Source organism: Gopherus flavomarginatus, chromosome 1 (genome assembly GCF_025201925.1).
Source record: "Gopherus flavomarginatus isolate rGopFla2 chromosome 1, rGopFla2.mat.asm, whole genome shotgun sequence".
Classification (NCBI taxonomy): Eukaryota; Metazoa; Chordata; order Testudines; family Testudinidae; genus Gopherus; species Gopherus flavomarginatus.
In genome coordinates this window covers 158,309,587-158,334,526 of record NC_066617.1, presented here as the reverse complement: position 1 = coordinate 158,334,526, position 24,940 = coordinate 158,309,587, and the positions used below count along the sequence as shown (strand labels likewise).

The 24,940-nt window shown below is 46.4% G+C and overlaps 1 protein-coding gene across 2 annotated transcripts in view; it reads right to left on the bottom strand.

The window, feature by feature from the left end:
* Positions 1–23,431, bottom strand: part of HGD (homogentisate 1,2-dioxygenase) — a 46,924-nt gene extending 23,493 nt beyond the window's left edge. The window contains exons 1-5 of one of the 2 annotated variants that reach the window (XM_050959435.1): positions 20,414–23,431; positions 13,569–13,640; positions 11,365–11,453; positions 6,970–7,075; positions 488–547 (exon numbers count right to left, since the gene is read on the bottom strand). In XM_050959435.1, coding sequence (XP_050815392.1) covers positions 488–547; positions 6,970–7,075; positions 11,365–11,453; positions 13,569–13,640; positions 20,414–20,428 — 342 coding nt within the window. In that variant the 5' untranslated portion in view covers positions 20,429–23,431. The remainder of the gene's footprint in view (positions 1–487; positions 548–6,969; positions 7,076–11,364; positions 11,454–13,568; positions 13,641–20,413) is intronic. The other variant, XM_050959444.1, reaches the window with a different exon arrangement.
* Positions 23,432–24,940: the final 1,509 nt, after the last annotated feature.

The following is a 24,940-nucleotide window of genomic DNA, read 5'->3' as shown; positions in this document are numbered from 1 at the left end:
ACGGCACTGCTGTCCTCCTCACAGCGTTTGCCAGGGAGCTCGTAAGAGCAATGGGGCTTGGCTCAGCTGGAATCTATCTATCCTCTGTCTATCCCCAGGGAGCAGCAAATCTCTCACTCTGTAGTTCCAGAGTCAGACCCAGCTTGGGAGGGTAGGGAATTCTGGCTTTGAGTGGCCTGGTTGATTTCAGCTGGGGATCTATGGCTGCAAAAAGCCTTTCCAACTTTTCGGTACCAGAACACTATACGCGAGGCTTGGCTGCTCTTTACCCAGACTCTGTTTATTGCCAGTTTACAATCTAGTAGTAAGAGCAGGACTCCTGGGTTCTATTCCTAGCTCTGCCATTGACTTGCTGTATGATCTTGGGCAAGTCAGCGGGCTCTCTGTGCCTCAGTTCCCCTCTGCAAACTGCACAGTATTGCTATCGGCTCTGCGAAACTCTGCAAAGAAGGGAAATGCCGTGGGAGACTCCAGCTGCTTGACTTACGCTCACAAAGTCCAGTTTTTTTTCAGAGGCTCTTGGGATCTCAAAAGGCTTCCATCTCAGCTAGAATCAAGCAAACACAAAGTAAGGAAGGAAATGCCAGCCATTACAATATGAACAATGCCAGCTAAAAAGAACAGAGCGCCCTCCATGCTGTCACTCTGCCCTCTGCTGGGCATTTTGGGGGTTTTCTTCTTTAGAGGGGATTTAAAAAATATTTTGCAAATCCGTTTTTTGACCTGGGGGCTGCCAAGCTTGAAATTTCTATTTAAAAACTGTCCTTCCCTGTGTTACTAACACCACCTGACATGCAAAGAATTTCAGAGTAACTGACTCGTCACCACTGATGCTGTTTGTTTCATTTTGGGCTCTGCTCAGCATGCAACCATTCACTTGTTGCATGACCCTAGGCTACTCACGTCTGTTCTCTGTGCCTCAGTTTCCCCACCTGTCAGACAGGAGGGCTGCGGGCTCAGATAACTGCTGTTGGTAAGGACTTGGAATTGCTCACATAAAAGGTGCTCGAGAAGCAGGCTGGCCCCAGGCACCAGCAGAGGAAGCATGTGCCTGGGGCGGCACATGCTAAGGGGCGGCATTCCGTCCATTTTTGGGGCAGCACAGTCTGAGTGGCTTTTTTTTTTTTTTTGCTTGGGCCAGCAAAAATGATAAAGCCAGCCCTGTCAAGAAGTATATATTACTTGGAATGGCAGTCAGTTTTGCTCTCTGGTTCTCAAGCTCCTAACACTGCGGAGACAGGTTTCAATTAAATAAAACCCTTACAACAACTGGGCCCCAACTGTGATCTCAGTGACACTGAAGGTATGTCTACACTTGAGGTGAGAAGTGTGATTCCCAGCCTGCACAGACGTTCCTGGGCTAACTCTGCTCCAGCTAGCACAGTAAAAATAGCGGTGTAGTTAGGGTATCACAGGTGGTGGCTCGGGGTAGCCATCCCAATACATGCCCACTGAGTCTCCTGCATGTACTCAAGTTTACTCCAATGTAAGTGTCTGGGTTTTAATGGCATTATTCCTGATTAACACTGGTGGAGCTGAGGGCAGTCAGGCTCTCTGCTGACAGTCCTTTTTAACTCATGTAACTTTTTGTAACATTTAAAAAAACCAAAATCTAAATTTTGAGCCTAAATGACTTGTCAGAGTCTCCTTGAAGATTAACCTTAGGAGGAAAAGAAAGTGGTGGTGTGCTGGGCCACACCAGATGCATCTCTAAGTGAGGCAGTGCAGGAGTTCATCACTTATTAATCAGCTGCACACCAGGCTTGGCACTGCTAGTGGCAGATAATTGCTCTGTTCTCTGAAGCCATCTGCTTACAAAGAAGTCTTGCTGTTCAAGCCCTGGCATGGGCAGCCGGGTCAGGGCAGCCAAGCAGAGTCTCTTACCGAACACAGGGAAGTAAGCGTTGTTTGTCTTTGTACTACAGGAGATCAATTTTTTTTAAAAGGTAATAACATGGATCAAGAAAGTATAAATGAAAAAGACTTGAGTGAAATAATTATGAATTGCCTTTCACTTGTACTAAATAAGTCTGATACTTTTTTAAGTGTCAGGGGCAGTTTAAAGAAAGTGTGGATGGACTGATATCTAGAGGAGAAAGCAGGGCCGGTGCAAGGATGTTTTGTGACCTAGGCGAAATTTCCACCTTGCGCCCTCCCCCGTCCCCGAGCCCTGCGACGGCTCCCTACCCCTCCCCGCCCTGAAGCGCCCCCACCCCCGCAGCAGCTCTCTGCCTCCCTCTGCCCTGAGGCACTCCCACACCGCGGCAGCTCCCCCCTGGCCCGGGAGCCGTGCGGCAGCTCCCCGCCCCAGCTCACCCCTGCTCCGTCTCCTCCCCGAGCATGCCGTCGCTGTTTCACTTTTCCTGCCTCCCAGGCTTGCGGCGCCAATCAGCTTAGGCGCCACAAGCCTGGGAGGTGAGAGAAGTGAAGCAGCCACGGCATGCTCGGGGAGGAGGCGGGGCAGGGGTGAGCTGGGGAGGGGAGTTCCCCTGCGTGCCAACCCCCCCCACACTTTTGCTGCAGGCGGCCCTCCCCGCGCTCCCCTGCCCCAGCTCCCTCCGCCTAAATGCTGGCCACGACCAGGGCGGCCAAAGACCTGTCCACCGAGATCGCTGCCGAAGAAAATGCTGCCCCCCAAATCCTAGAGCCCTAGGCGACCACCTAGGTCGCCTAATAGGTTGCACCGGCCCTGGGAGAAAGGATGGTCTAGTGGTTAAAACACAGAGCTCAATGTTAAAAAGTCCAGGTTCACAGGCTATCTATGTGACCTTAAGCAACTCATTACCTTGCTCTGTGCCTTTGTTCCCCCATCCGTGAAATAAGGATGATAATTGTCTGCTTTACAGAAGGGATGGGGCTTATCTCATTAATACTTTGAGATCTGGGGACAGAAGGGGTTGGAGAAGAGCAGAGCGTTATTTATTATTAATAATAGTCATAACAACAACGGATATGATACATAAGCAGTGGCGGAGTGAGCTAACAGACCAAACTGGCAAGGGATCAACACATGATGCCACAGCTGACTGAGAGGGCTGGGATACAATAGGCCAGGCCACTGGATACAATGCTCTTCCTTGGGAGCATCTGGATGAACCTTCAGCATGTTTGTTGCCATGCAGCAATGTCCCAAGGGGCTCTGCACACAAAGAGACTTTGGCTGCTCAAAAAAGAGGGCCTCTAAGGGAGGAGATATTTAGATGTCAGACCAGATGTGGCCCTCATGATGTATTCCTATGACCAGCATGAAACAATCAGGTTATGGACACTCTTAAGCTTTCATTTTTTAAAATAAAAAAGTGGCTAAGCCTCATTGCTGCAGCAATAACCTCCTAAATGTGAACCAAGTGTAAATACAAAGTGATGACATGTCTGTCTGAGTCTGCAGACAGCCTGGAGCAATGGCTCAGAGGTGTGACCTTCCCTGTTCCCTATTCATCTCATTGGGAGTGACAATTCTAAAGGGCAATGATGATACTTCAGTGTCAAAAGTGACAACTTCAGTGTCCACTGCTGATCAATTTAAGCCCTTGATGGCTAGGAACGGACAGTCACTGCAGGCAAGGGATCGCAGACGGAAGAACAGAGAAGAGACAAAAAACAAAAAAGAGGAGAGAAAGAGAGATGGGAAAGAAAAGGAACAAAGGGCAGAAATAAAGATGGCTTAAAGGAGAGCAGATTTTCTCACTGAGTGATATTGAATGTGACAAATTACTGAGTAAATAATAATGTTTAGCTCCCACCTAAAGGCTGTATTCTCCCCTTGATATCTGTGCAAACCTCCACTGAAATTAGTGGGAAGTCCACCATGGAACGAGGGGAGTAGAACGTCCTGAAATTATAGCCCAGCCCATGGACCATAATGAAACATAGAATTCAGCTCCCTCCTCCAAAAGAGTTTGACACCCTGTGCTAGATGTTAGGCTACTGCCTGGCTTTGAGTTGTATTCAAACAACTGGATGATTCTTTGTTATGTTTGGGTTTTATTGTGTTGGGCCCTGATCCAAAGCCCAGGAAAATCAAGGGAAAGTCTTCCATTGACTTCAGTGGACTTTGGATCAGGTCCTTAGATGACTCACTGTGGGCTCCTTATAAATGGATACATAGATAAATAAAAGATTCCACAGAAAACTGAAGTGAACTGTGCAAGACACCAGCCCTGGGGCCAAATCTAAGATCAATTGTGCTGGCAGGCTGTGAGCACCCAAACAACACCCTGGCCTTGTGGTGTCTATGAACAATAGGTTCTGGCAACTAACTCACTGATCATGACTATATTCCCAGTTCAGCTATCAGAGCTTGAGAAAGCAAAGGAACGGTGGCACCTACTGGCTCCCAGTACCCAAAGGCCTTTGATACAGTTAGCCGGAGTGCCACCAGAGCTGCCTGGGTACTAGAGTGATGAGTACTATAGAAAACACCATAGTGATAGCGAGATATTCTCGTCAGAGAAACTGAATCTCCTCTCTCATTCTCCTAAGATGTCAGTTGAAAAATGACTCCCCACTCTGAGCTCTAGGGAATTATCTTTCTACATTTGATTACGGTGGCTTTAAACTGTGAGGGAGGGGATGGCAGTTTTGTCACTCTTCCTCAGGGAACCAATGTAATGTAAATAAATAGCTCCAGATACTTCCGGGATGGGTTCTTTAGAGATACCTATATTAATAAATACTCATCATCGTAAGTTCTGTTTGTGAAAGGGGATCAGGAGTGGATGAGGCTATAACAGAAACCATCAAAACTTCAGCTGCGAAGGAGCATCAAACAAAGATGCACAAATATGATCCTGTCACAGTGACTGGAAAACATATTCCAGCACAACTGGGAGAATATTGAGATAAATAGTGGGGCCACTGGCTGGCTGGAAATTAGCTAATGATGATGCATCGAGGATAAAACCCGAGAGAAGCCAGAGCCAATGAATACAAGAACACAGAGGGGGAAAGATGGCAGGAAGAACGAGGCAGATTAGCAAAACCAAATGCTGTGTGGCTGATGGGGAGAGGAAATCATGATTAAAGATGATGGCAAGGAGGACAAATGCAATTGCTCTGCATGACTCTCTAGAACAAAACCTGATTTCCAAGGAGGGCTGAGGAGAAACATACCGGAAGGGAGTAACATCTCCAAAAACAAGCAGAGCGAAGGTGTTGTGGGGACGATCTGCTCCTTTGCCTGCTGGATGACCTTTTGATTGGGAAAACTGAGACACAGTCCTGGTATACAATGGCGCCAGCAGTGCCATGGGGCCAGGCCCACCAGCCTGGTCTGCTCCACTTGTGCTGCGCCCTGAGTGGCTGGTTCCTCTTCACCCCCTGGCCCTTCTCCCCCCCCGCCACTGCTAGTTCCTCTCAGCTGGCCGGCTGGCTGAGGGCTCCTCTCTGCCCCCATCACTAGCAGGCTGCTGACGGCCTGAAGAGCCCTCAGTCTCTGCTGCTCCAGGCTGGTGACCATCCCCTTTGGGCTCCCCAGGGGTGGGGCCTGCCTCTCCCTACCGCTCTGCAGAAGTGGCAGGTTGGGGAAGTCGGTGGCTGCCCTCCTCCATCCACTCCTGCAACCAGGCAGGCAGGGCTGGGTTGGAATCCTGGAGACGGAGCCACTCCCGACCTTCAGCTATCCTGCCCCCTAGCACTGTGCTGGGGGGGAGGGGGAATCCCTGCTCTGCGCTAGCTCAGCAGGGCCAGTGAGTGCAGCCGGGGGGCAGGGCATTGGGGAGTGGGTCTCTGTGGGGGTGTGTGGGAATTCGGGTTGCCAACCCTCCAGGATTGGCCTGGAGTCTCCAGGAATTGAAGATTCATCTTGAATTAAAGATTATGTCATGTGATGAATTCTCCAGGAATACATCCAACTAAAATTGGCAAACCTAATGGGGAGTGTGGGGCTGTGAGGGGCAAGGGCACTGGGGGAGATTTGTATATTTTAGGTGCTAGGCGGGGGGGGTCTGTTGGGTATGCACTGCATGGTGGGAGAGGTCTGTGTGTGTTGGGGTGCTAGGGAGTGGAGGTTCTGTGTGGGATGCTGGGCAGTTGTGATGGGGGAGTCTGTGGGGAGGCGCTGGGCATAACAGGTCTGGGGGATGCTGGTAATAGAGAATCGGGGGGTGCTGGGTGGAGGCACTGTGTGGCACAGCATAGGCCTATCCCCGAGGGTGAAGGGACATGCTGGCAGCACAGGGCCTGGTGGACCACTGTGCATCTGGCAACTGCTGGTTTGTAAACAGTGCTTTTGGATGGGTCTGGACTGTTCCTGCCATGCCTTACTGCCTCTGGTTGCCCCCTCACTCCAGGGACTGACCTTCCCGTGCCATGCTCCACTGCCTCCATGGGGGCTCACAAATATGTTTGGAGCCAGGCCCACAAAAGGTTAATCTTGCCCTACTGAGAAGGTGCAGCAGCAGAGATGGCAAGCATGGGACCATGGCTTGGCGGAAGCCTTGACCACTGCCCAAATTTGGTGACTACAAGGGCTGTGCTGATTATCAGCCAAGAGACCAAGGGCAGCACCCAATTTGCTAATATGTAGGTGAGGAAACATGCTCTAGTAGTTGAAACTCAGTGCTGGGAGTCAAGATTCTTGGGTTCTAGTCACAGGGACTCATTGTGTGACTGACTGTTCAAGTCACTTAACTACTCGGTGCCTTAGCTTCCCTATCTCTAAAATGAAGATATGAATATTTACTCTACTGCCTGGGGTTCTGGGAGGATTGAGTACTGTTTGTAGAGCGCATGGAGATCTTTGGATGGAAGAGACTAAGGAAGAGCAGTTATCTGTTGTTATAGTACTGTCAGAACCAAAATATGTCTTTGGGATTTTAATAACACACATCTTTATTTCAGTGCCAGATTCATGCTAACAAACATTTTAAAAGTGCAGTTCCCATTGTGTTTTAGGCATGGTGGGACTGCCATTGAACACAGTCATAGAGTTTCCATATACTGATGTTCCCTCTCTTCAGATCTGGTTACCTGGTTGGGTTCAGCCTCCGCTTCATCCCAGTTGTGTGTCAGGTGGCCTTGATCCATGGGTTTAAAGGGCTTGTGACAGACAGAGGGTAGAATTCTATACAGCCAGCTACAGAGAAAGAAAACACCAGTGAGACCAAGCCCAGACTCTCCAAATAGCTGTTTCTGTGCTCGACAGCACCTATGAAATTTTCAATGAGATCAGGTGGACCTCTTGTGTGTTAGTTCTCCAATCAATCCTCACAGTTATATAGATCCCAAAGTACTTTATGGGCCATAATTACACACAGACATATGAATATGTATAACCTTATCTCTCATGGAAATGCAGCCACGTCTGGGGTTGAATTCAGTGGCTAACAGCACACAGCAACACTACACAACGGTTGAAAGCTGGCAGTGAAGAACATAGTATTTAACTAAAGGTGTCTCTTCACTGCTCAGTTAATGGGGATGACTGGCACCAGGGTTAGCTGAGCCTGGATGTGATAAGCCACCCTGCAAAGCCCTACCCCCGTTACTGTGTCCACACTGTTTCTCCTCTTACTTGTGTGTGTCTGGGGGCATAGCCCATGGTTCTGTGTAGTGAGATGCTCTGGCATTGTTTCCTAGTCCATTCTGTCAATTGCACGAAAACTTGTCTATACTTCCTGGGGAACTGTGGGAAGGCATTGGAGGACTATCAATGCTTGAGGACTTTAGCCTGTGTCCTGGGCTGTAGCCAGAGTGAAAGCAAAGCATGGGTTCTAATCCTCCCCAGTTGGGTCAGCTAGCCTGGTTTTACAGTACCTAAAATGCAAGTCAGAGAGTTTCTGTGTGGATGGGAGGGAGGTTGGCCTATAACCCAGGTAAGAAACCGGGTTGACTGTGCAGTGAAGATATATCCTAAAACTACAGGGGAGTTATAGGCAGGCAGAAGGTAATTACTAGAGTTTGCATTTGGCAGGTTACTGGAAGTAACATCGTACTCCTGCAAACAGTGCCATGGGATGGTTAGTGAGCACAGGTAGTCAGAGCCTAGGTTTCATGAAAGTTGACACCCCCTAGCACCACATTGGGTTACCTATCACTAAGGCTGTGATTTAGTCACGGAAGTCATGGGAGCTGCAGGGTTCCCTGCTGCCGCTGGTGGCAGGCGGACCACCTGCAGCTCCCGGCCACCGTGGGCAGTAGGAGAGACCCCTGCCACTAACTGTCCCCGCAGGTGGCAGGGGGGACCCCCGCCACTCCTGGCTGCCTCTAAGAATGGAGTGATCTCTGCAGCTCCCGCCACTGCGGGTGGCAGGGGAGACCCCCCAATGCTCCACGGTGCTGCGGGCGGCAGGGGGAACTCCTAGAACTCCCAGCCAGTGCAGGCAGGACTCCCAGAGCTCTCCGCCTCTGCGGGCAGCAGGGGGGACCACCAGGGCTCCCAGCTGCTGTGGGCAACAGTGGGGACCCCTGCTGCTCCTTGCCGCCCTGGGGGCCCCCGCAGCTATCCACCTCCATGGGCAGCAGAAGGGACCCCCAGAACTTCCAGCCTCCATGGCGGCAGGGGGAACCCCGGAGTTTGGAGCCCTCAGCGGAGGGGGACCCTGGAGCTTCCAGCCCACCCGCAGCTGCCCAGGCTCCTCATTTTATCATGGATGTTTTTAGTAGAAGTCAGGGACAGATCATAGCTTCCGTTAATTTTTCATTATTGCTCGTGACCTGTCCGTGACTTTTACTAAAAATATCCGTGACAAAATCTTAGCCTTACCATCACTTACTCTTTCATCAACAGCGGTTCCCAAATCCACATGGGTTTTCTCCAGAGATCTCGATCCAAGCACTAGCCAGACATGTCCCTGTCTAGTTTATGAAATCTAATGAGATCCCAGCCCAAAGCTGCAGACTTTGCTGAACAGGATGTAACTGAATGACTTGATTTACTTTCCCTTGCAGCAGAAACAACTTGTGCTCCAGAAACTGTCTGTTTGGGTCACTGGGCAATTTATTATTTGCCACTGTGTGGAGCAGAAACATCCATGCCTCATGTGGAATGCAGCACATCTGTAACCCACCAGGGCTGCCCAGAGGATTCAAGGGGCAAAGCAATTTCGGGGGCCCCTTCCATAAAAAAAGTTGCAATACTATAGAATACTATATTCTCGTGGGCGGCCCTGCAGGGCCCGGGGCCTGGGGCAAATTGCCCCACTTCCCCCCCGCCCCGGGCAGCCCTGTAACCCACACACCTCCTGGGTGTGGTGGTCTGTCCCATCTAGTGGCACTGAGACCACTTAGGGCATGGCTACACTGGAAACTTCGAAGTGCTGTTGTGAAAACGCTCCCGCAGCAGTGCTTTGAAGTGTGAGTGTGGTCACGTGGAAGCAAGCCACCTCCACGAGCCTGTTTACAATAGCGCTTTAAAGCACTCAGACTTGCTGTGCTCAGAGGGGTAATTTTTCACTCCCCTGAGCCAACAAGTTAGAGCACCATAAAATGTAAGTGAAGACAAGCCCTTAGAGAGAAAGTTAAATGAGTCTGCTCTACAGCCTTAGCTAAGAGGCAGTTGGCTTTTAGCTCATACAGTAGAGGCTCATGCGCTAAGCTCCAGAGGTCCCAGGTTTGATCCTGCCTGCCGACGACTGGGGTCTCTCCGTATTAAATATCCACAACAGCCAAAGCAGGGCAGATGCAACGTGCTCTGCAATTCAGCTCAGCCCAGCACTCCTTGCCTCCCTGGTGAACATATTTAACTAGTGCTGCCACTTCCCCGTTAGAAACACAGTCTTGTCTGGGTAGCAATGAAAGGGTGAACACACACACACACACCTGCTCCCCTGAGGAAACTGGGCTTTAGAGGGTAAATACAGCATGGGAATTTCAGTGCAAACCTGTTTAACCATACTCCAGGAAACGAAAGTGTGATTCTGTCTCCTGAGTTTATTTTGCCTTCTAATTTCTCTCTTCAAGCACAGCCCCTTTCAAGATGGCCATCCTGAAAAACCACCTGGCCTGCTCTGTACTGTGCTATGGGGTCGGGAGCTCAGAGCATAACCATTCAGCGAGAGAGGGGCTCAAGAGCCACATCTGAGTTTGCATTTTAAACACTGCAGAGGGAGTCAGGCCTGCGCTTTGAGTGCCACCCTAGCCCCACTTTCTGCCACAGGCCTTCCTTCCTATGAAGCCCTGACATAACGCAAGACCCTGAACCTTTGGATAAATGGATCTGCACTCTACTTCCTTTCTGTCCACTATGCCAGTTCCTGAGCCTCTCTTCCTTTCTACACCTGGTGCCTGAGCTAACATGCACACAGAAAATGGGCTAAGCCAGGAGATGGGCTTTGAACCAGGCAGGTGGCCAGATAACCAGGAAGGCAACAAACAAGGATGCCACAGCCTCTCTGCCTTGTTAAGGTTGCTCACTTCAGTTTGGGGTGGGGGAGGAGCTCTTCCTTGGGAAATGGAAAATTTCCATCAAGGACATTTCCATGCAGATACAATGAGTCATCCCTTTCCCACGCACCCTGAGAGATGGCACCAGCCTGGAGAGCAGAGCACTGGTAGGTAGCTCTGATGATGCATCTGCCTTTCATTTGATCAACCAATGGAGGGGACAGAAAGCCTCTGTGGGAGCAGTGACATGATAAACCAATCTCTTGCAATCAGGCAATGGCCTGAACTTCAGGACTTTTTCTTCAAAACAGCAACTCACTGTTTCCAGCATCTGATGAGAATTCTTTGTGGTCAATTGCATGCTGGTGCCAGTTTGACAGCCCACAGACCGACGCCTCTACTTAGCTAGAGATCAAATACAGCCCAGTAGCAGCAGTGGGAGCTTCTACCACACCAGCCGCTGCCAGTGGGCCAAACCCTGACCCACAAGGATGCTCTCTAGGATGAGAGGAAAGTTCAAGTCCCATAGCCCATCTTCTGACACTGCCAACAAGGGGCCAATAAGGGCCAATTCTGAGGATGTGTTTTTGTGATGCCACTAGCAACTGGGCTGAGACCCTCACCTTGTTCCCCAGAGCACTGAGATCCTCCTCTCAGAGAAACTATCCCTCCCTCTTCACCTACAGATCCCATTCCATGAGACCTTCTTCTTCCTCACCAGCTCATCCTCATCACCCTCACCTGAGACCTTTTGTCCCTTTCCCCTGATCCTACCGAAACCTTCTCTCTTTCCTTCACTATTTGATCTGCATCCCACCCCACTCCCAGCATGGCCTTCCCATCCCCCATAAAAGATCTACCCCCTACTTCACTCCACTGAGATTTTTCCTCTCCTGTCCAAACAGTTCCACCCTCCCAGCATGCAGCAGAGTTGTTTACAAGCTCAGGAAATACTGAGTATATACAGTCAGATCTCACCACCAGCCTTGCTGCCTGCACGCAGCAATATATCATGGCTGTCCCAGGGTAGTGTCACGGTACCTTCTCTTATTGGTGGACCTGGGGCAGGTGAAGGCAGAGCCCGAGAGCTGTTCTGCATACAGACCATATGGGCAGACCTGAGGGTTATTCTAAACCAAAAGAGAAAATGATGGAAACCGATTAAAGACAACTGCACAAATATTAGCATTAGTCTCATCACCACAAAGAAAATTCCCAATTCCTCTAGGTGGTCTGGAGCATAGTCCACTCGCTCAGAACGGTATGGACCTTGTCAATGGCCTCATCCTCTGCTCACTGATAACAGGGTTAACCAGTGATGATATTTGCATGGTGCCTCCATCTCTCATGAGATACAATGGGTATCAGCCAGCCTCTAAGATCCATTTCCTTATACACTGGAACTTACACAGTGCTCTAAAGAATCCAAGAGGAGGCTAGGGTATATACCAAGTTCTACAACAACCACTAAGCAGCAACACTTATGGGGGAATCATCAATAAAACAACCAAAACATCAGTCAGGTTATCAAGCACATTGTTTTATCATTAAGATGTCTGGAGGGGCTGATCTGGATCCCAGAACTGGGATTTCCTTTCCCATGCTTTGTGTTTACCTGGCTCTTGGTAAGAAAGTTGCACTGTCTGCAGAGTGCTGGTAAAGGCCCCTGGCTTCATAGCCCTACAGGAGCTGCAGCAAATGTGTGTAAGTATACAATCACTGCACAGAGAATGTATACTTCCCTCCATCACTGCCATGGTTCCCCTAACTATACTACCCCTCACCTAGGGAAAAGATGCCTACAGTGGGCATTAAAAATGGGACAGTGCCTCCAGATGCTAATGGAGTTAGCTCCCTCTGGTGGCCTTTGTGGAATTCTTTGCATTTGTGCAGGGTTTCAGAACGCTCAGCTCAGTGATTACGCCGGGTGCAAACTCCCCCACTTCGCTCTGTCTTTCCATTGGTTCTGGCTGCTGCATCTAATTTGCATAAACTGGTGCAGGTTGCAGTTGCCCTCATTTTAAATAGAGCAGCCCTTGGAGATTACAGGTCCCAGCATGTAATGAGCATGCCAAGCATCAGGATGGAGCACCTATAGTTATGTAGGCTGCGTTGTGGAGGTAGGTGGGCCTCTAGACTGCATTTAACCCATCTGTGACTTGTGTTTAAGTGTCTACAGTATACACTCCCAGCAAAAAAACAATGATATTAGAAGCCCTCAGAAGTCAGGAAATGCCAGAGTTGAGGTTCTCTATACAATCTTAACTCTTTCCTCCTATGCGTACAGTTTATGCTTTAGGACCTAATTCTGCACATCTTTGCACCTTGTGTATTTATACTTTTACAGAGTGCAGAGCAGGGTGTAAAATGCTGCCATCCTGCTGCGGGTGGGTATTATGCCCACCCTGCCCAAATACAACCACTTTCACAACATGCAAGGTGGTGGAGAATCAGGCTTAGTGGATTTACTTTGGCGTAAATGAAACCAGATCTGGGCCCATAGTCTTTATTTCCCTGATGACTTGCTCTTATTTCTAGAAGTTGGATAGTGAGAGAAAGTGAGGCCTGCAGGCCTTTATTTAAAGAACAAGGAAAAGTATTTTTTTAGAAAACTAATATATTTGGAAATAAATTATTCTATTTTATTCACTTTTAACATTTTTGTAATGAGCCTGTCGGCTCATGACTAGCTAAGTTTAGCTATTCCCTGCCCCCATCCCTAGAAAGGAGAAACTGCCCTATCATGGACTCATCACTCAGTCTAATCAAAATCAGTTTTGATTTGGAAGAGGTCTCCTCTGTAGGGCTATTTCTCTCCCAGATTTCAAGCTTCTATCCCAGTCCACATCAGACCTAGAGCTGAGAGAAAAATGTCAAATGAATTTTTTTTTATAATGAGGAAAATGTTTATTTCCCACCCCCTTCCTTCTCAAACATAGTTCAACTATTTTTATTCCAACCTCCTTCCCCAAAAATCACTCTGGGACAGAGACCAGGCCTGGAAATTTCAGCCTCAAAGATGAAAACTTTGGAAAGTTATGAATGACGAAAATAGGAAATTTGACTGGAAACCCTTAACTATAACTTATACTAATGCACAGTTCTAATGCTGCAAAAAGGAGGCTCCTTAACATTTCTGTAGTGGCAGGCTTGAGATTCATGGTAGCATCTTGAGACTCAAAATAGCAGAGGAACAGGTGCTCACGCTACTCCTTGCTATTAAAAAAAAAAAAAAGAATCAGTACCTGTCCTTCTGGTAAGGCTCCAGGACAACGTGGATCTTCAGAGACACATTCATTACCAAATCCTGGCATGTACTATGAAATAACAACACAAACATACATTCATACATCAGTGTTTAAAAATAAACAGATGTGCTTTTTCCAAATTCTTTGGGTACAGTTTGACTTTGCCAAGTGATCTATTTCGGTTTGGTTATTTCAGAGGACTGACTCTGCAATATGTGTACAGGGGTTTATCTATCTTCATTAACCAACGATAATATTGGCAGACATAGCCAGGGTTCCTTTTCAGTCTAATCTGTCTGCATGTGTGAATGCACCCAGCACTGTACCATGATGGCACTTTTTAGATATGCAAAATAACAGTATGCTTGGGTTCAGCCATAATAATACCCTTGAGTAGCCCCTTCCATGCAAGGACATCAAAGCACTTCATTAACATTATGGAGGAGTGCTAGCACCGGAGTTAATGTTGAGACAAGGTTACTCTGTAAGAGGTGATTTTTCTAAGTGCCGTAACATCTGCTTGCATACCAATACTGTCTTATAAACTGGTGTGACTTACTGGGCTCCAGGACCTGGTTAGTAATGCAAATCTGAAGTCATCTGGGTAATGGGGGGGTCTGACATACAGCGCCCCCTGTAAAAGGACCTGTCAGTAATCATGTGTGTGCACATACACCTGGAGCTCAAACTGGGCCACTGATATGCACCAAACTGCTACTGTCTGACTGGGCTTGAGCTCAGTTAATGTCCAGCGTCTGCTGCCATGTTAGACAAGCAATATTTTAAAAGTTTTGTCTAGTTTCCTAAGCTGATGCACATGGGGGATCTACACTAGAGAAAGTGAGCTGCACATCCTCCTAGGCGTGCTCGGGCTCCAGAGCAGGGGGTGGAGTCCTGGCTTCTCCTCAGGCATATAGCTCCTGTCTATTGCACGGGCAGCAGGGGGGAGAGCTGGGCTCCTCCCAGTCCCTCCTCCTACTCTGCCCCCCTAAACCTAACACTGGGCTAACCCCCATTTCAAACCATGATAAACTGCACTGGTGCAAGTCACCATTCACACCAGAGCAGAATGTGCGCTTTAGGGTTTGACTAGGATAGAAGGTGAATGATTGACAGGCCCATGGAATGGGTTTAATCGGCAAGCTGCAAGTTTATTAATTATACCTTGGGGAGGGGGAGCTACTTTGCCCACCTCAGCTCTCATGTACCAGGCATTTAATTGGTTCAGGTGTGGATTACGGAACTTTGGTGACAAAGCAAACAATTCAGTTCAGCTGTGCAACTTCTTTCCCCTGCCCCACGTAAAGGGGGTCGGATTGACAGTGGCCACAAGGCTGGGACAGGGGAAGCTCAGTCTGCAAAGACATCAGCCTCCATCCCCACTGTGAGCACAAGGTCCATCTGCACAATCCTGGGTCTCATCTACCTCTGGGAACTGGCCTTTTTAGTTTTTACTGCCACTGGACACCAGCTACTGGGAGCATCAGCAATTAGCAACAGCCCTCGCCTGGCTACACGTTTTGGACTCTCTCACTCCCTGTTGTCAAGTCACACTACCTCCCCCGCTAAAGGTGGTAAGGGAGTATTTTCACCAATACAGATACATCAGTGCAGCTACAACAGTGGCTGAACACCCACTGTAGACAAGGCCTCAGGTTTCTTGATATTGGGTGAAGCAGCTGATGTTTGGGGTTGGAAGGATTAAAAATGTCTCAAACAATCCTCTCACCTGCATCCTATGACACTTAAAGCATCTGGCTTGCACAGAGTGTGTGTGTGTTCTCCAAAGATTTATTTGTGACATTTCTAGGCTCCAAGTGGAAAACCATTCAAAAGGCAGTAAACGCTGTGTCCTACCACTGTGTAGTTAGCAAGTGATAATGCAAACCACAGAAAAATTCACAGGGGATGGATGTGGAAATACTCAAACTTAAGAGTAGGGGTTGGATGGGCTGATCAGTGAATTCGACTAGCTGTCACAATAATCTCAAAGTGCACTGAAACTGGCAGAGATATTAATCCTTGTGATATGATCACAGAACTCATGAGATTCAATTATTAAAAAAAGCTGCTCATGATCTTGGGATAATCAAGATAAACCTCAGGAAATGTTACCATTTATCAAAATTGCCACCTTCCACCATTGTCAGAAGGCAGGAAGGGACCCCTGAGGGAAACAAATGAATATGAGGGGACATCTCTGTGGAATGGTAGAGAAGGCATGCTGCCAGAGCTACTGCAGCATAGGGGGTAGGAATATGGCATAGGGAAGGGGCCATGAAGGTCCCCATAGTACTACGTGCAGGGAGCCACGGATCACCTTAATCCAACCCTGCTGACTCTAGAGGCGCAAACAGTTGGGAACCAATGGTTTAGAGGCAGAAAGTTCCCTGTTGTTCCTCCTGCAAATGACTAAATCACTGGGACTCTGGTCTCCATGTGTTTCTGCAAGCAGTGCTGCAAGATGCATATTGATATGCAAAACAGCAGGTCACCAGAGGCAGTCCTGGCAAATGTATTGTAATGGAACTCCCCCCCCCCTTTTTTTTTTCCCCAAACAGAACTGCAGCAAGATCTGATGAGACTGCAGCAGTTCTAAAATTAAACCAGCCCTACTCACTGCATTCACCTTTACCAAAGATGCAAACATGGTGAGGTAAGCATGCGTGTGGTGGGGTGGGGGGAATGCACCTTATTTTTCCAAGGCCAGGGCAGGCCGGGCCTGATGCAACATGTCATCTCCACAGTGAGGGGAGGGTTAATGCAAAAAACCTCTGCATATGGAAAAGACACCATGTGATCATGTGCAGAATATTATATGTGCCTGTGAAATGTTCTGAACTAAAACTGATGGAGGGTGGGATAGTTTGTGGGTCTCAGAGACATGATTAGCTTGCATGTCTGCTAATCTAGCTAGAGAAATCTTCAGATGCATAATGTCCACAGTGCAGCAACACATGGGAAAAGACGTGAGCTCATGGTTCACCTCTCTGCTGTGTGAAATTTCTATTATAAGAGACTCCATCAGCTCCCTCAAATCTAAAGAGCTTTATACCCTCTCAGCTGACCCAATCTATTAGCTGGACAGAATCCCAGCTGCACCCAAATTAGGATCCCCTAAAAAAAAAAATCTATTAATTCCTGTTTGCTGTGAAATGAAATATCAAAAGCAGCCCATGACTGAATCTGCTCTGGGTCCACAATCTGCTGCACTGCATCTAACACAGCCGAGCGCATGAGATTGACTTGAGAGCACTGGGATGCTGACAGATTTCACACAGTCAGTGGGTAGCTGCGGAGGCATTAGTCATACCCTATCAATACACAGAGCCCAGAGATTCAGGGGTGGGGGCTGCAGGTTCTAAGGGATTCAGTCAGGGAGCAGTTGATGTTTAGAGACCTGTCATACAAGCACTTTCAGAGCCCTGCTCAAGCTTCCCCATCACAGCTGCAGTGTACTGGCAGGAGTGAAGGAAGCTGCTGCGGTGGCATTGTTTGTCAAATGAGCTTTCCAGACGCTACAGAAAAAAAAGAATAAATCACACGTAACTGCAATGAGGGCCTCCAAAGAAAACTGCTTCTTATTTTAGCTGTGGTTGTAGCTGTGGGCAGGGAGACATTGTCCTGCCATTAATTTAGTACTGACTTGCTTTCAAGGACTTGTATTTTATTTAGTTGTACTTTGCCTTTTGCTGTAGCAAATTCCAAAAGACTCACCTTAGCTTGCTCCCTTAGAGATCAATCTATAACTCTGCAGCATTTTCCTCTGGCTACACGAAGCTGAACGTGTAACCCCAGAGTCCTTTAAACTAAGACAGTTATTTGAATGTTACTTTAGAACACATTTCTCAGACTGGCAAAAATAATAAAAACATGTTGAAGACGGTTGGGTGCAGATGGCTCTGGCGATACGAGCTCTATCACTGGTTTGAATCCAATCCATGCCGATAGTGACAACAATCATTGTCACCGTTGGACAAGTTTGGTGCATGTTTAATTAGTTTGGTGGATCTAAGTCCAAGTCCTAGTGGATGGGTGGCCCCGTTACAATGCACTATCACAACTGGCACCAACTGGACCGCATGTTGATAGTCTCATCAGAGCGGCCAAGGACTGAAAGGCCCATGGAGACCGAACTCCCCTCTCACCACCAAAGGTATAGCCACATCACAAATTAAGGTATAACTGTACTGTGGGTAGGCACACCCACACTCTCTTTAATCTAGCTAGCACAGGTAACAGAAGTAGTGAAGATGTGGGGACATGGGCTAGCCACCCCAGTACAAACCCACCAGGAACCCTGGGTACTTACTTGGGTTGCTAGCTTGTTCCAGTGTCCATTCTACCATGTCTTTACTATTGTTACATGTGTTAGCTAGATTAAAGCTCCTGTGAGTAAGCATACGCATACTACAATCACACATTCATTTGCTGTGGACACACACCCTAAAAATCACAGTCAGGGCACCATGTGGGAAACTTGCCCTGCCACTGCCCAGGCTGTATCAGCTCTGTGGATAAACAGAGGGCTTCACTCTCCAAGGCTGTTACTCCAACACCTTTCACCAACTCTGAATTCACGGAAGAGTTTAGACAGATAACGTGGCAATGAACTATTGTGGATTCCCTGGTCTGAACTTTTCTGATCCAGTCTGAACAGACTGATCCAGGAGAATGGAGCCCCCAGCTTCAGTGGGACGCTATATAGGGGTAAAGATCTGTCTCCATATATCCAGTTACAGGACTGGGACCCCCATGTTGGTAATTTCTTCAGGGGATAGAAAAGCTGGTAAGGTTTAAACAACAACAACCACCCTAAAATCTGTTTGAAATCTTCCCCTCACCAAGTTCTTATATGTGAGACGAGACAAGATAATTATGACAAGTTACCTCCCCTGGGATGCACTCCTTGTCTGTTTTCATTATGTTTACCACTACTTCTAACCATCCCAGTGGGTTGCGTGGGTGAGTTGGTGAGAGGAGAGCTCAGGGGAACTGGGGAGAAGGTTTTTCTGTGAAAAGTTTGCAAGGTTTCTAGTGTATGTGTGTTTCTCTCATAATTCTGCAGCATTCTATGTAAATGTGATCTTAAGAATACATTTGATTACACTTCATCTTTGTTTTGACATTTTTCAGTAAAATGGGAGAGATAAAAACCAGTGCAACAAAAAATTAAACAACATCCATGGATTTAAATGACTGGGATGCAAAGTGGAGCTCTCTCTTTGGGAGCCAGGCACCGACCTATAAACTATAACCTTTTGCTGGAGAGATTAGACAGCAGGCCTGGAAAAATGCTTTTGAAGTCTGAATACATAGACTGGAATATAATTAATGCCCCTCTTCAAGCGCTGTGAATAATACATTTTTCAACTATTGCTGGGTTATACTGAAAAATAATTTATTCATTTAGACACAAAAACATTACATTGTGCATCAGTTAAGATTGGTCTACACAACACCTAATGCAAAACCACAAAAGCAAGGAAATGAACAGATAAGGCATATAACAGGACATAGCCTCTACTCCTTCACCCAGAGATACACATTTCACTATAGCACAGCCTTCGTATGCCACAGTCAATGCACTATAACCTTACCTCTGCCACTGTTTGATGCTGGACTTCCAGCTCTCCCCTTACTCCAAATTTCCCCCTGCTCATGTGGGCAGAGTTAAGGTTGTGGTGGTTCATTCTGTAATGAAAAATGGCTGTGCTATTAGCGAAGTACATATCTCTAGGTGGAAGAGTAGATGGTAGGTGCTGTTAGATGATTTAACTTTTGTGTATGTGTAGATCACCCTTAACAGACACATACTGTGATATTTTGAAGTAAGGATTTCCAAGTTTTTGACAGATTAATTTTTCTCCTGAAAGGACGAGGATCTTTGACACAGCAACACCTCCTTCCGTGAAGAACAGGATCTTTACGAAGGGGTTAGCTGGCTCAGGGACTTCATTCTTAAACTGTCTGGGCACTTACTTGGAAATCCTGTTCTTCAGGATAAAAGCCACTATTGTCTCAGAGGTCTGTATCTCCAAACAGCCTGATTATCTCTCCCAAAGTTTGCAGTCACTAATTTTGTACAGTCCCCCTGTGAGCTAAGTCAGTATCATTCTCCCCATTTTACATATAGGGACACTGAGAAGTGAAGTGATTTCCTGAAGATAACCTAGAAAGTCAGTAGTAAAGCCAGGTTTAGAATCTAGGAATCCTAACAGTCCCCTGCTCTAACTACTTTTCTGTGATATAAAGCTTTGGGGTTAGTTTAAGAGGCTTGCAACAGCAGGGCAGATGTTGCAAGACAATTGTTATTGGCTGGTTGGGGAACACCCTCAAACAGCCAGATCAGCAGGAGGAGGTGTGCTGGGGGAGGGGGATGACAAAAGTCCACATGGAAAGACTCCCAAACTGGGACAATCTGCTTAAGTGAGATTTACAACATCCCAAATTAAACAAAACAAAATTCTTCATCCAAGAAAGGGAGACTTTATAACCTGCCTTGAAATGAATTTTAAAAAATGAGACTTGAAATCTAAATGAGACTTGGTATCTGTCAAGAGAACCATCCCTAACTCACACACGGACTTCAGGTTTAAACAACAGACAACTTCCCAGCTACATCTCCCTAATTGTCCAAACCTCCCCAGTTACTGCGCTCCTCCCCACACATTAGGCATCTCATTGCAGGCATGTTCTAGCAGTTCCTTTTCTCCACTCTTTTGGGCTTTTTAGAGCTACGGAACTGCTAACAAGAAAGTGAAGGTACGGGAGGGAAAAGAGATGGCATATTTCTCTCCTTCCCTCACACACACAGGCTCTTTGGTGTCAGTATCACTTACCTTCAACTCTGCCATTTTCCTCACTTTGCTTTCTCACTTTGGCAAATACAAAACCAAATGAGATATTTGGCCAAAATGGTCTGTTGTGGTCTCCTAAAAACAAATTCTTCTTGCTGATTTTCTTGTTGGAGCAGCTGCAGGGACAAAGCCAGGCTGATTGCAAACTGTCTGCCCTGCAAGTGAGAAAGTCCAAAAGAGTTTTCCAGCTGTTTACTCAACTCAGTCTGGGTTTAATCAAACACAGGCCTTTCTTTGAACCAATCCAGGGATTGATCTGAGGAAGATAAAAAGAGTAGAGGGGAAAGCACTCTGTTCCACCAGTTTTCCTTTTTCTTATTAGCTATTAAAGAGAGAAAAGGGTACACTTTAAGATCAATAAGGCATTTCAGGAACAAGAAAAAGCCCTTTCTGAAATTGATTTATAAGAATATTTTATTAATAATGCCTCTAGCAATTTCCATCCACAGATCTCACAATGTGTGGGATTTAAAAGGCATCACTTCCCCAGCTCTGGTGTGAAAGGTGGTAGTTGTTTATCAGTGCACAGTAATGCTACACAGCAGGCTAGGGACAGAAGTGAAGAAGGATTCTATACCCTACTCACTATTGCTGGTCAGAACTTCCTGAATTTTGACAATTTTTTTTTTAATAATTGGTAAACTTTTCAACAGAATGTTAATGAAAAATGTTCACTGCTTTTCAACCAGTTATAGAAGCTGGCTGAAATTGTGTGAATGTTTGCTTGATTTTGAATTTTTTAAAGGGGGGGGGGACATTTTAAAAAATTTCAACATTTTCTCCTTTTATTTTTTTGATCAGCTCTAGCCTGAGTACCAGAAGAGGCATTTTGGGAGGCAGAATATATTTGTACTAGTTGGAATTTGGGCAAAGACTCTGGAGTTATCTGCACTCTCATGAAAAGTGCTTTGGAATCCTTTATTCCCACTAGCGGTCAGGCCCTTGAGTGAAATCCTGGACACGTTGAAGTCAATGGGAGTTTTGCCACTGACTTAAACAGGGGTAAGATTTCACCCCTTAGCTTTAAATCTTATCTGAAAATTGTCACCTTCTCACACACACCATGCTAGGGAGATAATCTAGAACCACCATTCTAGACTGTAAGCTCTTGAAAGCAGGGACTATCTATACTTTTGTGCACTGTACAGCACCAAGAATGTTGTCAGCACTAAAGAATAATAATCGTTAATTAATTAATATTAAGTTCATTGTTTCCATACTGATTCAGAAAGAAGAACACAAGATGTAGATGATAGAATTATCAAGAACAATGCAGAAAAGGCAGAAGTGTTCAATAAATATTTCTGTTTTGTATTTGGGAAAAAACAGATGTAGTAGTCATGTAATAAAAGAACTTTCCATTCTAGTAGAATCTTAGAAGGATGCTACACATGTTTAAATCAGCAGGTCCAGATACCTTACATCCAAGAGTTTTAAAAGAACTATCTGAGGAGTTATCTGGACCATGAATGTTGATTTTCAAAAAGTTTTGGAACATTCAGGAAGTTCCAGAAGACTGGAAGAAAGCTACTGTTGTGCCAATATTTAAAACAAGTAAATGGGATGATCTAGGCAATTAAAGGACTGACATCAATCCCAGGCAAAACAATGGAGTGGCTGATACAGTTGATCTGATTAATAAAGAATTAAAGGAGGGTAATATAATTAATGCAAGTCAGCATGGGTTTATGGAAAACAGATCCTGTCAAACGAATTTGATATCTTTTTTTGACGAGACTACAAGTTTGGTTGATGAGGGTAATTATGTTGATGTAATTACTTCTGAAAGGCATTTGACTTGAGATTGCATGATATTTTGACTGAAAAACTAGAATGATATAAAATTAACATGATAAACATTAAATGGATTAAACGTTTGCTAACTGATAGGTCTCAAAAAGTAATTATAAACAGGCACTCATCATCGAGCAGGTGAGTTTCTAGTGGGGTACCAGCTGGGCTCTTGGCCCTATGCAGGGGTGAAAGTGGGCCGGTACAGGCTGGTATGGCGTACTGGTAAAAGTGGCCACTGGTACCAGCCTGTACGCAGCTGACATTAAAGCGCTTTAACGTTGCTGCCCCTTTTGCCCCCTTCCGTTGGTGGCCCTGCTGGTAGGGACCCTACAGGCAGGACCGCCGATGGGGGGGGTTAAAGGGGTAGCTGCCCTGGGGCCCGGTGATATAAAAGGTCTCGGGGCTCCCGGCCACCACCGCTACTGCAGCAGCGGCTGGAGCGCCAGGCCCTTTTAAATTGCCACCAGAGTCCTGGGCCGCGTGGGGCAGGCAGCATGGATGGGCTGGCTGGGGGACGCTGATCCCCATCCCTGCCCCTTCTGCCCGGGGCCCCACCCCTTCTGGGAGCCCAAAGCCAGGCCCCCGTACCAGTAAGTCTTCTGTGATACTTTCACCCCTGGACCTATGCTATTTAACATTTTGATCAATAACCTGGAAGAAAACATACAGTCATCACTGATAAAGTTTGCAGATGACATCAGAGTTGAGGGAGTGGTAAATAATGAAGAGAACAGATCACTGATACAGAGCAATCTGGATCGCTTGGTATATAGGGAGCAAACAAGAAATATGCATTTAAATTTGGGTAAATGTATCCATCTAGGAAAAAGAATGTAGCCATGCTTACAGGATGGGAGACTCAGTCCTGGGAAGCAGTGACTCTGAAAAAGATTGATGGTTGTGGTCAATGTTCCCTCTAATTTTTTCCATCTATGTGCAGAATTAATTTTTTATGTACATCAATAACGAGGTAATGCGCAGATGTGCATCACCACATTAGCCCAGTAGAAACAAAAAACCTGTACATAATATATATTTTTAAAAGTTACCATAGGGATAATTACTCCAGCATCCATAGTTATTCATAGAGATAATTATTCCAGACAGGTTAGGCATTTTAGAACTGACTACCTGAAGAATTAAATTTAAGCATAAGAGAGAAATAAAATTATGAAATGCATTGGGAGGTGAGTGTGAAAGAGTGTGTGTGTGAGAGAGAGAGACTGAGCATGTGTGCATGTCTGAGAGAGACTGTGTGTGTATGTGAGACACTGTATTTTTGTGTGTGCATGTGAGACATTGTACTTTTGTGTGAGAGAGAGGGACAGTGTGTGTGTATGTGTATGAGAGAGAGACTCTCTGTGTGTGTGTGTGACAAAGACAGAATGACTGTGTGCTGGCTGCTGGGGAAGTGTATGACAGACCATGCTTTGTCTCTTTAAGCAGAGAGGCATTCACCATTCTGAATGCTCATTCAGACTGCAGCAGCCACAAGCAGTTCTGTCCCACTCCTGAGCCCTGTCCCCTCTCTCCAGCTCTGCAGAGATGAGGTACATTGGGGGGTGGGGGAAGGGGAACACCCTGACATCAGCTCCCCTTCCTGCCCTGCACAGCAAGCAGAAGGGTCCTGTCCTGGGAGCAGCTGGCCAGGGGCTCCAAGGCAGAGAGCAGAAGTAGGGCGGGAAGGGGCACTAGAACACAATTTGCCAGATGTGTGCGGCTCTACTCATCAAGTGGGCGGCATTTGATTGACTCTTGGGAGGCCAGCTTAGAGGGAACACTGGTTGTGGTGGGCAATTAGCTGAACATTAGCTCTCTGTCTGATGCTACGGCTGAAAGGGCTAATGTGATCCTTTGAAGCATAAACAGAAAATCTTCTTGAGTAGGAGTAGGGAGGTTATTTTATCGCTGTATTTGGCACTGGTGTGATTGCTGCTGGAATACTGTGTCCAGTTCCGATGTTCCAATTCAAGAATTATGCTGATCAACTAGAGAGGGTTCACAGCCATGAGAATGATTAAAGGATTAGAAAACCTGCCTTTATAATGATAGACTCCAGGAGCTCAATCTATTTAGCTTAACACAGAGAGGGCTAAGGGATGACTTGATTACCGTCTACAAGTACCTACATGGGGAACAACTATTTGATAATAGACTTCAATCTAGCAGAGAAAGATATAACATGATCCAATAGCTGGAAATTTAAGCTAGACAAATTCAGACTGGAAATAATATTTAACAGTGAGGGTAATTAAGCATTGGAACACTTTACCAAGGTTCAGATGGATTCTCCATCACTGACAATTTTTAAATCAAGATTGGATGTTTTTCTAAAAGATCTGCTCTGAGAATTTTTTTAGGGATGTTCTATCGCCTGTTTTATAGGAGGTCAGACTAGATGACCACGATGGTTCTTTCTAGACTTGGGATCTATGAATCTCTAAGTGAAATCCTGGTGAAAAGAAGAAGAAAAAAAAACCACAGTAGGAAAAGGACAGAGACATGCAAAAGACAACGAAGATATCTATTGGCAGCTACCTAATAGTTTGGACAAGAGTTTAATATCTCACTGGGCCAGCAATGCTTTGGAGTTAGAACTGAGAAAATAATGGATTTCTTGGTTTAGGGGACAAACAGAAAAATCCAGAAAAAAAAATCTGGTTAAACTGAAACTAAAGCAAATTTTTCAATTCTTTTTCCATCAATTGAAACTCA